This window comes from Trichosurus vulpecula, chromosome 9, assembly GCF_011100635.1.
Source record: "Trichosurus vulpecula isolate mTriVul1 chromosome 9, mTriVul1.pri, whole genome shotgun sequence".
NCBI classification, from domain to species: Eukaryota; Metazoa; Chordata; class Mammalia; order Diprotodontia; family Phalangeridae; genus Trichosurus; species Trichosurus vulpecula.
The window spans coordinates 155,636,419-155,653,076 of record NC_050581.1 but is presented as its reverse complement, the minus strand read 5'-3'; the positions used below and the strand labels follow the sequence as shown (position 1 = coordinate 155,653,076).

Here is a 16,658-nt window from a genome sequence, read left to right as displayed (position 1 = left end):
ATCTCCCAGATTACCAGAAAATGTTACCAGGCCTTGGAAATTATTAGTAGATTTTGAGTCAACACTAAGACTGCAAACCTTACCCCTCTTCTATAAGTCAGAAATGGTGGGAAGGGGAGCTTGGCTCAGAGTTTATTTTTGGATCGAGTTAACTAAATATACCCGTGTTTTCCTGGTCAAATCACACTCCCTTTTGACCTGAATGAATTACTAAAAACACTGCTCCTCCCCTCTCTTTTCCTTTAAAGGCAATGGCAGAGGGTGGGGTGGGGCTGAGGGTGGAGGGGAGAGCTGGGTATGGTTTAGTAGAGATCCAGGGAGTGTGAATTCCAGTCTCCCTCCACACACAGCAGCTCCCAGTCCAGTGGGACAGATGTGAATCAAGCCTCAGGCAGCTGGCTCAGCTTCCTGAGCCTGACGTCACATTGGGTGACACTTCTCTCCCCTCTCCTCTCTGCCTCCCAGGCAAAAGTGACAATAGGAGCAAAGCCTCACCCTAGGATTGGCCAGAAAAGTTGGCAGGTCCTCGGCGATTGGCTGGCAAGGTTTTAGAGGGAGTCCTGTTCTCCAGTTAAAGCCGCCAGAATCAGACTGGCTGGGTGCAGAGCTCACAACTGGAATTGGAGTATTGTTATCCGTCTCCCAACATCTCCGAGGCATCAGTCATTCCAAGAGGAGCTGTCAGAGGAGCTCCTTACAGCTCCGTGCAGTCAATCCATCACGCTGCAAAACCTGAACCTGTCCCTGTTCAAGAAGAAAAGGCGACATTGGCAATGGAGTTGAACCCTGCAGTCCAAAAGGTGAGTTGAGATTTTATTTACCCTGCTTAACTTTCTTTTCCTACCTTTCCACTTTCCTGAAGCCTACCTGGAATTTTCAGGATGATTAAGTATTTGATTTTTTTTTCCTCTGATTTTCACTAAATCCAATGCCACCATGAAAAGTTCCAGCTCCCTCCGGGCACCAAGGTGATGGGTTCCCAAACCTGTTAGTTCATAGTCACTAAAAACCAAACTAGGTCATTGTAGGTGATCATGCCTTCATGAAAGTTTAAACAGAAGTTTTCATTTGACAGATGAAACTTGTCTCTTCTACTCTCCAGTACTGGGGAGGGAGGAACAGATTTTTCATTTTTCAAACTGAAAATGTGTTTTGCCAAAAGGGAAATTCTCCTTTTGCTTTCATCCTTGGGGTTTCTCTTCCACTCATTCCAGTCATGGCCAAAACTGCTTCTTCAGTGGCTGACATTGGCAGCCGGAGCAGCAATTCCAGCACAAGGGAACTCACTTCTGTCCCTGGGGTCTGCTCATTTCCCTCTTGAGAAGAGCTGGCCAGAAGCCCAGCAGGCACTGTGTAAAGAATCACAGGTCACAGGAAATCACGCTGAGGGAGAGGGTTTCAGTTGTAAGCTCAAAAACATGCTATTTACCTGGACCACAGTCAAAGGAAAAGGAAAAATTTGAGAATCACAGAATGCTAGGGAGAACAGGGAAGGACCATAGAAAGCAGCTAGTTGAACCCTCTTATTTCACAGCTGAGGATTTTGAGGCTCAGAGACGAGATGCGACTTACCCAAGGTCACATTGCTAGAGAACCAGAACTATCTGGTGACTAGAACTCTGACCTGCCGATGCCTGAGGCACTTTCCTAGTTCTATGTGACACCAAAGAGTCTAATAGTTCACCTGTTCTAACCCTTTATTTTAGAGAAGACAACACTGGAAGCCAGAGAAAGAAGTGACAACTTGTCCAAGACCATTCAAGTGGCAAGTGATAGAACCAGGATTTGAACTCTGGCCTTCTGACTCTAAAAGCAGTGTTCTTTCCAATGCTTCTCACTAAAATTGGAAAGTGTAGAATTCATTAAGGAACTTGGGTGATGAGAGAAGGTGAAATGCCAATCAGTCAATGCACCTCCTTGCTATTAATCCTATGAAAGGAATGATTCACAGATTTTGAAGTTCCATAAAAAGGCAAGATTTCCGGAGGTATATCACCAAAGAATTCCATTTATGGGGCAATCCCCACCACAGCCCCTCTACTTGACCATACTGCTTAAAGGTTTCTCCAGAACCTATAGACCAGAATCTGTAAATTATACTGGGAGCACCCATGATCTGGAATACCAAAGACAACAATCATTATTATCTTATAGGACAATACCTTGATTCAGTTATACAACAGCAGGCATTTTATCCACCTATTCAAAAAATCCACAAAACATTAAATAGAACAGTGGAATAGCTGTCCAAAGACCAAACCTGCCTGAACTCCATCAAAAAGAGAATTAGACAAGTAATAACAGATGTTAATAAATCATAATAAGGCATTGACATAGACCACTTTTAAGTCTGCAAAGCACCTTATTTAGGTTACCTCATTTGAGCCTTCCAATAGCTCTGTGAAATAGGAGCCACAATTCTCAACCCCACTTTACAGATGAGGAAATTGAGAATTAAAGAGGTAAAGTTACTTTGCCATGTCACTGAGCTAGTGTTAGCAGTGGGATGCAGCTTGCCACTTTACTTCAATAAGTGTCCGGAGACCCCAAATAAGGGCATGTATGCCCTACCTGTGGGAGAAAATACATGGTCCAAGTACTGATAGAGTAATCTTCTCTTCATTTTTGTTCTGGGGGATAGGGAATCAAGAAAAATTGTTCCACCAGCAGATGTTTTCTGCCCAAACTTCCTCCCTAGACCTAGTGAAGATAGCAGTTCAAGAGGAAGAGCACACTCCTCCAGAAATTTTGTAACTTTGTCTTTTGGTCCAAGCTGATTAATTGCTAATAAGGGTAGCAGGCCCAAACCTGCTCCAGCAGCATGCAGACAGCCCTGGTGTAGTCCCATTTTGGTTTTTGCATGGCAATTTTGTTTTCTTTTGCATGGGAAAACAGGATTATGTGGCTTAGAGGAAGAACATTTTCTCCTCCTTGCCACCCTCAAATGCCAACTTCCCTGGCGTACACAGGGTGGATTTTCCATTAGGATCCAATTACAGGCTTAGAAAAGGTATGTGATGGTGCAGAGATGAAAGGAAAGATATTTTATGCCTCGTGGGATTGTGACAATCAAAAAGATGAGAATAGCTTTAGAGGTTACCGAGTGTCTTATGTACGAAAAAGAAGGAAAACTAGGGGGGTTGGTGGGAGAGGGGCGTTGAATGTGCTGAAAAGAATGGTAGTCATGAAGTTTCATGTCCCTTCAAATGCATGTCGGAATGCTTTATTACCTTTTTACTTATTAAACTGACAACTGGGTTGCCTTATTCCATTTGCCTGGTGGATGTACAATCGCAGACACTTTGAAACAGTTTCATAAGAGTTTAGATTTGAAGAGGATATGATTGCAGATGAAGTCATTTCATTGAGCTTACAAAAGATTGTAAAGTAATTCCCCTTCCCCCCATCAAAAAAAATCCAGTGACACTGAAGTGCCTCAGGGGCCTTGCCTTGATGATTTGATTTTTACTTAGCGGAGTAAACCTGACAGCTGCACTCGAGAAGTCACCGTGTTTGTTCCTCCAAGAGAGGGGCGTCCAAATGGAGAAAGCTTCCTACAAAATAGGGAGATTCTGGAATCATAGATTTAGAGTTGACTGGGGCTAAGGAGACCACCAAATTCAACCCCCTGATTTTACAGATGAGGATAGCGAGGCCTAGAAAGGTCAGACGCCTTGTCCAGGGTCACACAATTTAAAAATGGCAGAGTTAGAATTTGAACCTTGATCCTTTGGCCCCACACCCATTGGTCTTTCCTCTGTACAACATCGCCTGCTAGAAATCCTGGTGCTGGATCATTCTATTAGGTACGGACCCTCAGAAGCCATCTCATGCAAACCATATCTGAAGAATTCCCTCTACAATAAACCCTGTGAAGGCCTATGTAACCTTTACCTGAAAATCTTCAACGAGAGGGAACCCACCGCCTCCAGAGGAGGCTCAGTCCACTTTGGGATAGCTAGAATCATTAAGCATGTTTCTTTAAATCAAACTTAGATTTGCCGCTATTGTTCTTCACTGTCCTCTGGGGCCACACAGAACAAAAGTAATCTCTCTACTCCATGGTTGCTCTTTTATTACTAAAGTCCCTTTTGACCCATTAATTCAATTGGTCTTCATACAGCGTGAAGTGGAGGCATCTCCCCAAGCTGGGTGTCCTTCTCTAGACTCCTCCAAGTTTATTGATGCAGCCTCTAAAATGGGCCACTCAGGACTGAACACAACACTCCAGTTGTGGTCTGAACAGGGCTTTCTTGTGGGCACAATTCCAAAAGAATTGATGCAGAATCACTAACACCCTCTGAAAACAGATAACAGATAACAAGAGCTGATGCTTATGTTGCCCATGAAGGTTTGTTTTTGTTTTGTTTTGTTTTTAAGTAAATTTGTACTGGTATCTTTTGATTCCTTTAAGGTTTGCAAAGCACTTGGATCATATTTGAGCCTCATCACAATCCTTTGAGGATTACTGGGGTTATTGTTCTCATTTGGCACTTGCCTATAGTCACACAACTAGTCAATGTCAGCATCAGGTGCTGGATCCTGGGGTTTCCTAACACCAAATTCAAGGTTCTTTCCACCACACTGCCCTACTAACCACTTTGACATTTTATTATATAGTCCTTGCAAGAATAGCACTGATCTAAGGCATTTGCTAAGGAATTTTGCAAATCTGAAACAAAGTACCAGCAAGCGCCTTACCACTTTTGCGGTTGTTGTTGTGTTGTTTTAGTTATGTCTGACTCTTTGTGACCCCATTGGGGGTTATCTTGGCAAAGATGTTGGAGTGGTTTGCCATTTTGTTCTCCAGCTCATTTTACAGATGAGGAAACTGAGGCAAATAAAGCCAAGTGACTTGCCCAGGGCCACACAGCTAGTATCAGAAGTAAAATTTGAACTCACATCCTACAGACTCCAGGCCCACTGTTCTATCCACTGTGCACCTAGATACCAGATCGCTAAGGTGCCCAAGCAATCACATTAGCCTAGACTTGGGGCTAGAAGGGACTTCAGAGTCATATGATCTAATTCCCTCATTTTACAGATGAGGAAACTGAGATCCAGAGAGAGGCTGTGAGTAATACAAGATGCTTAAGCATCACTGGTTTACAACTGCAGTAAGACTTTTAGAACAGCCATTATAGATAGTAACTGAACTGGGTTTGGAACCAAGGCTATATGACTCCAGATCTGGATTTCTTTCTACTCCCCTCTGCCCTCTAACAGGATTCTTTATGTTCCTCTCCCCTACTCCATTTACAAAAAGTGTATTGCCAAAAGGAGAAGCCATGTGACACAGTAGAAAGAGCACCAGAAGATTTCCTTCTTCTCTATCTTTCCAGCCTCAGTCTCTGTCTAGAGCCACACTCATGCATCACCAACAGTCTTTTGGACTGGTTTTTCTCATAAACATCTCCTAGGAAAGTCACTTTAATTTCTTTGGGCCTAAATTTCTTCAACAAGAAAATGCAGGCATGTAATAAATGACCTCCAGCTTGAAATCTATAATCCCAAGTGGCTTCCCAGATCTTTTTGGGTGTCTCTAGACTTTCCTCCATCACATCTTTCTTCCTCTTATCTTGCTCCAGGCTAGATCTCCCCCTGGTACTCGGTGGACCTTCCCTGATTTCACCTCTCATTCCTGCACTGTGCTTCTTGGCATGGTCCCTAGGCAAGTGATCCAACATAAACATGGCTCCTGGGGAATTGACATTGGCTCCTTCCGTCTTCAAAACATACTAAGCCATCCCTTAAAGACTTTAATTACTATGACATTGGAAGGATGCCCATAGGTACAGCTCCTTAGGCCCAAAACAAGCTAGAGGAGAATATTCCCTGTGTCAGTGCCTCTGAAAGTTAACACTAAAGATGTAACTTTTAAAATTGAAGATTTTTATGGTATTATGTGGATATGCTTCAGTTCCCAGATTGGTTGAAGATTTGCAACTGGCATTTATTTGCAAAGGTAGCCAACTTTAAATTACCTGTGGCTACAGGGAGAGTAGGGATCATTAAAAGTCAGAGAACAGCCAGCAATCTCAGCTTTTAAGCCTTCAGTTTCAGAATCAGCACAGAGCTTACCAATGTAGCAAACATCTTTTAGGGGCCTACTGTATTCAGGGAACTGTGGTAGGTACTGGAATAACAAAGAAAAAACAACTTCGCTCCTGCCTTCTAGGAGCTTACATGTGGGGAGCGGGGTGGGGGGAGGGGGGGCAGAATCGAACACATAAGGCAATCAGTATTTAGTTTGTGGAAGGAAAGGGAGAGAGCTTACCTGATTCTATTAGTATATAAATGTTTTCATTGATTGGAGTTTAGTCTTCCCTAGACTCACTGCCTCGTGGAATGATTAAAAGAATATGAGCCCCTCACCATTGTTAAGAAGAATAGAAAGAAATGGTTAGCCTGAAAAAGAAAAGGCTCTAGGGGCATCATGATAGCTATAATGGATTCTTTTTAATTGGATTCTTTTAGCTAGTTGCCTCCATTCTCTCTCCAACTCCAATCCATCCTCCACTCAACAGTCAAAGTAATTTAAAACACAAGTCTGACCATGTTTCCCACCACTCCATATATTCCAATGGATCCCTATTCCTACCAGAATCAAAACCGAAGTGGTCCGTTTGGCATTTAAAGTCCTTCACAACTTGGTCCGTTCCTACATTTCTTACTGGACAGAGAAAGGAAATGCTTTGTGCAACATCTCACAACTAGTGACAGGTAGAAGGAGCTCAGGTCTTGATAGGCTGGTCCAAAAACATATCTCTGCTGGAGACAAAAGAATGATTCTTTGGAAGATCTTAACTCAAGAGTGAGAGAGGATCTCAGAAGCTACCCAGTCCAACTCTTTCATATCACAATGGAGACCCAAGGACTTTAAAATACCTGCCCAGTGTCATACAGGTAATAAGTACCTGATGCAAGGTTTTAACCCAAGGTCCTATGGATACAGATTTCTAAACACCTGAAAGCCAATGTAAGAAAACTTCTGCTCTTCAAAATAAAACCTTCATTTTCTATCCCTAAAAGATAACACCATTCAAGGGCTCTTTCATAAGGAGAATTCTTAAAGTAGCCTCTAAGGTGATACATGCCCCTTAATTCTAGAATTTTCTAGCTCATATGTTGGCAATTTACAACATTTTCAAAATGTATGAGGTGTCAAGGGCAGCTGGGGGGCTCCATGGTACACAGAGCATGGTCCTGGACTCAGAAAGTCTTGACTTCCAATCCAGCTTCAAACATTTACTATCTGTGTGACCCTGTGCAAGTCACTGAATGCCGTTTGCCTCAGTTTCCTCATCTGTAAAATGAGCTGGAGAGGGAAATGGCAAATCATTCTTTGCCAAGAAAACCCAAAAATGGGGTCACAAAGAGTTGGACCCCACTGAAGAAACAAACGAACAACAGTGGGCTATCAATCTCATCTCCTGTATGCACAATGCCTTTTGTAAGAGCTAAATTTGAATCAGTACTCTCTCCTCACTTAGGTCCATGGTGGAAGTGTATAATTGACTCTGAAATCTCATTTTTATTATTATTGAAGTAGATGGCTTTATAAGAAACATGCCTCACGTGTGTAGCATGCACAGGAACACACATACACACACAAACACACACACACATGCACAAAACAAGCAGCCTAGCATCTCTGAACTACTAGTGCATACAACCCACAATAAGATGGAATCTCTAGCTAACTTGCCTTACCCTTCAGGGCTAAAAATGAGGGCAGGTAGAGGTCTAGGCAGACATTCTGCTAAAACAAGGATTCTAGAGGTCAATGGTTATTGTTACAGGCTGTATGTGCAGATTATAGATTATGGAAAAAGTCCGATCCAGAATTCACCAAACAACTCCCCAGATGTCAGACAGAAACTCCTTCCTCTTCTGACCACCCACTTTGCACTCATCTCTGTCGGTCCAGGCCAGATGCATATTAACAACAAGCTAATGCCATCCCAAGGGGCTAACCATTTGATGGTTGCCTGAGGCAGCTGTTGCTGTCACCCACCATGCCATAGGGGTGTCCCCTGCTTCCCCTATGGACTGTCAAACTCTGAAGGCAAGTGGGGAGAAATAGACAATTTTAAAGGAAACAAGAACAAAATTTTAAACTTGAAAACCTCCTAAGAAAAGATGGTAAACTTGATGCTTACACACTCAAAATATGTTTACCACATGTAAATATGGTCCACTTACTTCCTATGTCTAGATTTGGCCTTCAAAAGAATCCTAGAGATCCGCCGTCTTGGAGCTTCCAGGAAATACAAGTCCAGGGCACGTACTTGGCCTCTGGGATGTGTATCATTGCTTGTCTAATTGGTCTGACTCATGGTCTGCCTTGTAACATGTGAATCAGAACCAAACAAAACACCAGGCCCAAGCCCCCACTCGGACATACTTTAAAAGGAAATGCTATTTCTATTTCATGGGCCTATGAACACTGAGGAACACGTTAGTAAATCCTTCAATTTGAAGAGAAAGAGCTGAACATGCTGGTTAGATGGCAGCTGTTTCCAATCCCGCCTGTTTGTTCATGGACTGATCTTGGTTCTCTGAATTTAAACATTGGATTTTTTTGTTAAAATTCCCTTTGAGGATGGAGTATGAATTAAGCATAGACTGGTAATTAAGTTCTACAAATATTTAAATGCCTAGTATGATCTAGCCACTGGACTTGGAATTGAAGATACTGACAGAAAACAAAATGGTCCTTACCCTCCACAAGCTTACATTCATTTTAATGTGGGTGGTGAGGGAAGGAGGGAGAAATTAAGTAAGCAGCTAAAGAAATACAAAGGGATTGGGAATATTGTTAGTGAACAAAACAATCTCCTGTCCTCAAGAAGCTTATATTCTACTGAGGATTAAATATGCAATCAAGATAAATAGATGAGTAAATACAAAGAATATACAAAATTATGCAAAATTATTTCAAGTTTTTTGGAAGCCTGTCACATGGAAGAGGAATTAGTCTCATACTATTTGGTTCAGAGGGTTAGAAATAAGGGCAACAGGTGAAAATGACAGAGCAGATTTCTAGGTGGGGAAGGGCTTCTTAGCAAACAGCCCTGTCCTAAAGTGCAGCAGGCCAGCTGTTGGGGGGAGACCAGAGGTCTTCAAACAAGGGCTCTTACAGGTCAAGGACCCTTGGAGATCATAAGATCATAGATTGGGAGCTGGAATGTAAGAGTCTAAACCACTAACTTTATAGATAAGGATGCTGAAACCCCTAGAGATTAAAAATGGCTGTCCTAAAGTCACAGGGATGGTATTTTCCTGAGTTGGGATTTGAACTTAAGTGCTATGACTCCAAATTCAGCAGGAAAGTCCTTTTTCCACTGCCCCACATAGGATCTTTATCATTGGGTGCAATCCCTTCTTTTGTCAAAGGATGACAAAGACTTGGCCAAAGTCACATCACTACGTGTTGTCATGAGTAGAAGAAGCGACTACCCACCCAGTGTCCACTCTTCTACACCATACTGTCTTGAATGATAAGGTAAAAGACAGACATGTTTTCTCTGCTTCTTGACCAGGAGAGACATGTTATCTCTCACCCTCTTTATTTCCAGGTGTCTAGGTTAAATTTGGCTATTCTGTAGCCTGCAAAAAATCATTCATAATCTCATTGGTTATTATCATATTACTATGGATAGAAATATGAGGAACTATATAAATCTAACGCATTTCTTTTACTTTGTCATCTTCTCAGTGTTTTCACATCCGACTTGAAGTCAGGAGACCAGAGTTCAGATTTTGGCTCTGATACTTCCTACATGCATAAACATGAGAGAAATCACTTGCCTCCTTGAGACTCAGTTTCTTTACCAAAAAAAAAATGGATCTAACAATAAGGGAAGGAATTAGGAATGGAATAAGCATTTCTATAGCACCTACTATGTGTCAAGCACAATTCTAAATGCTTTTAAAATTAATATTATCTCATTTGATCCTAACCACAACCTTGTGAAGTAAATGCTATTAGTATTCCCACTTTACAGCCAAGGAAACTGAGGCAAACAAAGGTTAAATGACTTGACCAGGGTCTTCCTGTCTCCAGGGCCAGTGCTCTATCCGATGCCCTACCAGCTACTTCAGTACCTGCATTATCCTACTATCTGGGTCATGATGTAAAAAGCAGCTTTTTCAATCCTAGGGAGCAATAGAAATGGAAATTCACTATTCATTAGAATATTTTTTTCCCTCAACAGCCTTGAGAGGGAAATAGATCAGGGATCATCATCTTTCATTCATAGGATTGATCAGTCTTTGAAGGGGGAACTGAGAGAAGTGATTTGATCAATTTCCCATAGCTAGCAAGTAGCAAGGACAGGAGTCACCCTAGGGTCTCCAAATTGTACGCCTCCACATCAGGCTGTCACTGAAGAACCTGTTCTCAATTACCATGGACATTGAATCCTAATAAGACCACATCAGGCCGTGGCAACATTGTGAAGTGGGTGGGTGCTAGATATTTTTCTTTCTTTACTTGTGATTCCCACTCTTTCCCTTTCAGCTACTCCCATTGGCTCTGGGAACAACAACCCACTTGGGCGTGCTTTCTTGTCCAAGGTCCCATGCTTACAAAACCACTGACTCTCTAAGCTAGAAGGAGCCCTAAATGCTCTTTGGTCTAACCCAACCCTGAAAAGTTTCCTTTATAATATCCCCCTCCCCCCAAGTGATCATCCAGGCTTGGCTTGAAGACATCTTGTAAGGGCAACCCCATTCCCTCCTGAGGCAGCCCATTCCACTTCTGCAGAGCTCAAGTTAGTAACAATTATCCTTACATTAAGATCAAGTCTATCTCTTTGACATTCCTTCCCACTGACTTTAGTTCTGTCCACCAGGGTCAAGCTAAACAAGACTAATCTCTCTCCCACCTGCCAGATAGCTATTATGCCCTGCCCCCACAAAAAGGCCAATTCAAGTCAATAAGCATTTATTAAGCACCTGCTGTAAACCAAGCAATGTGCTAAGCACTAGGGGTATGAAGAAAGGTGAAAGACAGCCCTTTCTCTCAAGGAGCTCACTGTCTAATGGGGGAGACAACATGCCACCAAAAATATGTGCCAACAAAATATATATAGGGTAAATTGAAGATAACCTCAGAGGGAAGGCACAAACATTAGCAGGTATTGGGAAAGCCTCCTTGTAGAAGATGAGATTCCAGTTCCTTTACTCAATCCTTATAAGAACTCAAGGCCCCTCATCATCCTTATTATCTTCCTTTTAATATTCTCCAGTTTTTCAACATGCTTCGGAAAATGCGGTATTTAAATCTGAGCCTTTGCCACTCCCTCCCTCCCCAAATTAACCAGTCGTGTGTTCCAGGCCTTCGTAAGCCTATTTTTTGATCTCTGCTACCAATACAATTATGGCTGCTCGAAGGTTGATGTTTTATTCTGTCCCAGGGATCACATTTGCGTTTTAGTGGACTTCTTTGGAGCAAACGACAAAGATGTCACAGGTAGGCTGGTGCTATTTTGGGTTGGGCAGACTTCTTGGCACCTTTTAAATCGTATAATTCAAGTGGCTACCTTTCCTACCTATGTAGAAAAGGGGCCATGGTCAGCCTATGTTATTTTTATTTTTGTAGAAGACGTATAGTTCTTTTATAAACACTGAAAACTTTGGTGTGTGTGAGCAATGTCAATGGGACCAGAACGAGCCATGCTTAAAGAAGGAGGTTCCAAGAAGAGCAAATTCTCACCTCTCATCAACCCCAGTAAGCAACCTGCCCTTGAGTGTTCCCATCTTTTTGGACAGTATGACTAACAGCTTTTTCCAGGTACTAATTCACAAGGTTCCCAACAGAGGTCAATGAAACACATGAATCCGAAAGAGGCCAAAGGGAATCAGATATGCCTCATGACTTGGCCAACTCCCTTATTACGAAAGCGACTTACAGAGGTCCCTGTCCCCCCTTGCCCTGTTTTCCTTAAAGACATATTGTCTGTCACCAATCTCTCTAAATATATTATTGTTCAATTTTATTTTCTTATTTCTGGCTTCACTGTTTAAACTTTTATAAAAAGCAACCATTTCTTATACTCGGTAGTTGTCTTGCTCAATAGAGAATGGACTCATAGGATTATGAATTTAGAACCAGAAGGGAGCTTAGAATCCAGTCCTTTCATTTTACATATAAAATAGAAGCACAGAGTAGTTAACTTACTCAAGGTCACACTGCAGGAAGTAAATAGCCAAGTCAGCATTCGAACCCAGGTCTCCTGACTCCTGATTCAGTGTTTTTCCCTCTGCTGTCTCCCATGAGTTAACAGGTGAATTTTTTAAAGCTGATTATGGACTAGGGTTATTTTTCTCTTTTGAAAAATTTTTGCATAGGGAAATGGTGAATAAAAACCCTCTCCCTAATTAAATCAGCACCTGCTCTTCAATTTATAGCCCTAACCAGATGCCTGGATCGCTGGCTTGCTGAGCATGGACTCAGACCTAGGCCTGCTTGCTTCCTTCTATGTCATACAGCCTCCAGTACCATTTTCCCTTACTGGATGACATAGAAGAATATACATTTCATGGAAGGGGATATAATTTAGAACTGGAAAGCACTAGATACCCTCTAGTCCAACCTCCTGGTTTTACAGATGGGAAAACTGAAGCCCAGGGGGTGAGGTGCCAGGTCAGAGGTCACATAGGTAACATAGAACTGGGCCAAGAACCTAACCCATGGTTCCCTGATTCCAGCTCCAATGTGCTTTAAACTATACTATGTAGGGATGAGGGACAGCAGGGTGGCCTAGTGGATAGCGCATCGGGCCTAGAGTCAGGAAGACTTATCTTCCTGAGTTCAAATCAGGCCTCAGACACTAGTTGTATGACCCAAGACAAGTCACTTAACCCTGTTTGCCTCAGTTTCTTCCGTATGATGAGCTGGAGAAGGAAATGGCAAACCACTCCAGTAACTTTGCCAAGCAAACCCCAAGTGGGCTCTGGCAAAGAGTCAGACATGAGTGAATAACAAAACAACATGTAGGAACTACATCTCCTTTCGGTATCTTATCACCCTAACATAGTACTCTGTACCTAGCCAGTATATAATAAATGCTTTTGGAATTGATTGAATCTTGGATTGACATTTCACCTATTTGGGTAAGCTTTCGTAACTTAATGGTAGGATCAGAATGAACGTGCATCACTGTTTCACCTTTCTTTCTAGTCCCATCTATCTGAATACTAATCGAGAAATGAATATCTTTGCCCTCCCATTCACTCCAGTTTTGTGGCCTGAGGCAACATGTTTTAATTTACCCATCTATACATGAGCCCGCACTCCTTCCTTCTCATCTGAGCCCATATTCTCCTTCCCTTCTAGCACAAATCCATTCCACGACAATGAGGTGGCAGAAAGAGCCTGCCAGTCTGGCATGGTGAGAACCTGAGAAGGCAGTTACTTGAGAAGCCAACATTCTGAAAGGAAGCCCAGGAACAATTTCCTAATGTCCTCATTCCTAGTGAGCCTCGTTTTTCTAAGTCTCAGCTTTGCACGGTGACCAAAGGTCCCGAGAAGTCAGACGGCATATATGAAAAGAGGAGAGACCAAAAAATGTGCCCACTAACTCAGCCCAGGGGTGATGACCTATATAGCCATCCACCTGCCAAACATAGTACGCTATGTCCCGGCAAAAGACAAAATACTGTTTGAGGTGCCATGTGGAAAGGGTGCGCTCAATATTTCATCTTTAGCTTTGAAACCATTTAAATAATTAGAGGAAAGAAAAATTGAATAGGAATCTTTGATGAGCTGTGAAGAAAAAAACAAATCCTTCTGAAATGTGGAAACTCAGTTAACAAGATCCAAAATCTCCAGTTAGAGTCAGTTTTCTCGCGGCATTCTCATTGCAGATTTTTGTCAGGCTATAATGTATATTTTTCCTTGTTATATTCTGGAGCCTTAGAGAGCCTGTCCTATGTTGAAATGCTGAACACATGGTTTTGATATCAAAATGCCACTCGGGCGATCGTTCTTGACTTATGACAGTTGCTTATGGTTACATTAGAAGGAACCAGACAGCCTGCATGGTTCTCCGCCAGTTATCTGGAGAATGAAATTAGAGAGATCATCCTTCTGTTTATAGAGGCCCAGAGAATAGACAGGGGTGGATGGGAAAGGTATCCCACCTCACCCTCGCCTCTCTAAGCAGCCATCAGGCTTAAATGGGTGGTGGAAAATAATCACTTGGAACTAGATAGAAGGAACAAGGGGATGGGGCTGTGCCTTTTTTTAAGGATGGCCTAACCAGACAAGGACTTTTTAGTCTTAAAAGAGAAGGATGAAATGAGAATCCATCCAAGTCTCTAAACACTTGAAGGGGATGGAGAGAGTGAGCAGGGGGACGGTTCACCAAATCTTGGAATCCAGGAGTGCCAAGAGTTCTGGGGCCTCCCTCAAAGTTCCCTGTCCTAAAGTAACCCCTGCAGAAAAGAGGTTGCTTTGGGACAAATAAGAGGAGGTTCCCCTTTATACAGCAGGTAGGGCGCTTGAGAAACTTTATGGTCATGGTCCCAAGAGGTGGCTCAGGCTAAAGTTATGATAGGCTTCAAATGGTTGAGATACATTCATGAGTAACAGACCCATTCTGGGTTGTGGAGGGAAACGAGAACATGCAGACCACATCTCTAACCTTTCCAAGGGGCCTTCTGGCAGACAACAGTGCCATCCTATCCCCTTTGGTTCCACCGTCAGAGAAAGCTGGTCTAGGTGACACAGACATGTAGAATTTCAGCGTTGGAAGGTCACTGAGTCCAGCACATTCCTGAGAAAGGATCCCTCTCCAATGAGCCAGACAAATGGTCATCCAGCCTCTACTTCAAGACCTCCAGTGAAGGGGAACCCATTCATTACCTTCCACGGCAGTCTTTTCCATTTAGGGACAGCCCTATATGTTAGTTACCTTTTTGAAGCTTCCATCCATTGTGACTCTGTCTGACATCTGAGAATAAGTCGAACAAGTCAAAACTCTCTTCAGATATGAGACAGTTATTGTTTTTCCCCTTGAGTCCTCTTCTCCAGGCTAAACATAGAATCAATTTTTATACAGCATGAACTGAAGGCCCTCCACTATTCTGGTTGTGCTTCTCAGAACTCTATCCAGTTTATTATTGTCCTTCCTGAAGTGTCATGTTCCAGCTGAATACATTACTCCAGATGTGGTCTGAGCAGGATGGATCATAGTAGGACTTTGCCTTGAAGTTAAGTCTCTTGAAAGGCAGTTCAAAGCCATATTAGTTGGTGTGGCCACTGTCATCTCACATTTAGCTTGTAGTCCACTAACACCCCCAGATTTTCTTTAGTTGAACTGACACCTAACCATGTCTCCTCCATCTTGTACTTCTACTTGTAATGTCTCACTTTACACTTCCTTCATATTTTTTATAGTGCCTAGGGCACACTTTTGCTTTTGCTCATGGTGTACCACCCACCTAGAATGCCCTCTCTCTCTCGTCTTCTCTGGAGCAAATTCTGCCTATTCTTCAAAGTTCAGCTCTAATATTCATTATTTATGAAGATTTCCTAGACTGATCTAGCCAACAGGAATGACTCTCTGCTAACTCAGAATGCTTCTTGTCTTGCCTTCCTTAAGTATTTAATAACGTATGCGTATTTCCTTGTTAGTATCTCTTGTATTATGGTACTGAGGGTAAAGAATTAAATAATATATTTGCTTACCTTCTATGGTATTTTTTTGGTATTTATGTCTTTTCCTGAGGCAGCTGATCATGCAGTGGATAGAATGCTGGGCCTAGAGTCAGAAAGACTCTGAGTTCAAAATTGGCCTCAAAAATTGACTAGCTGTGACCCTGGGCAAGTTACTTAAGCTGCAGTTTGCCTCAGTTCCCTCAACTATAAATTGGGGATGATAAAAAACACCTAGCTCACAAGGGTCGTTGTGAAGATCAAATGAGATAGTGTTTGTAAAAATACACTTAGCACAGCGCCTGGCACATGGCAGGTACTCTATAAATGCTGATTTCCTTCCATTCTGCCTTTCCTACAACTGAATTCTAAGGTCTTTGATGGCAAAAACTTTTTTGTATTCTCCCCAGGCCCTAAAACAATGCCTGGCATGAAGTAGGAACTATGTCAGTTATTTGATTAAAAAAAAAGGAAAGAGGGTGAAAAAATATTAGAGGAAAAGATGGAAGCTGTACAAGTTTTATAAATAAGAAGGATTTGAACAGGACTTTGAAGGGCATAGAGAATGATAATGATAATGATAGAGAGTGGTGGAAAACATTATGTGTTGCCTCAGTTGCCTTTAATTCAATCAATAAATATCAATTAAATGCCTTACTATGCACCACTGGGAATACAAAGAAAAGTAAGATAGCCCCAATGCCATCAGGGTCACTGGTACTACAAGTTGTGATCCTTGCTTTAAATAATTAACCCTTTGTTTCCTTAGCCCAAAATTCAATCCAAAGGGGCACAAGGAAGTGAAAGACAGAACCAGTATTAGAAATTCCGGTGCCTGAGACAAATACTGCAAAGTGTGTGCAGGGCAAGAGATGTGAAGGGTATATTCAAATCATATTTTAGTGATAAATACCATTGAGTGGAGAAGAGATATTAGACCTTGGGACACATGACCCAATGAGCATAGAGATCCTGGGATGCCATCTGAGGG

The 16,658-nt window shown here is 42.3% G+C and overlaps 1 protein-coding gene across 1 annotated transcript in view; it reads left to right on the top strand.

Moving 5' to 3' along the window:
* Positions 1–274: 274 nt before the first annotated feature.
* LMCD1 (LIM and cysteine rich domains 1) overlaps positions 275–16,658 on the top strand; it is a 79,844-nt gene continuing 63,460 nt past the window's right edge. Inside the window, exon 1 of the mRNA XM_036739468.1 lies at positions 275–800. Within this exon, the coding sequence (XP_036595363.1) occupies positions 774–800 (27 nt within the window). The 5' untranslated portion in view covers positions 275–773. The remainder of the gene's footprint in view (positions 801–16,658) is intronic.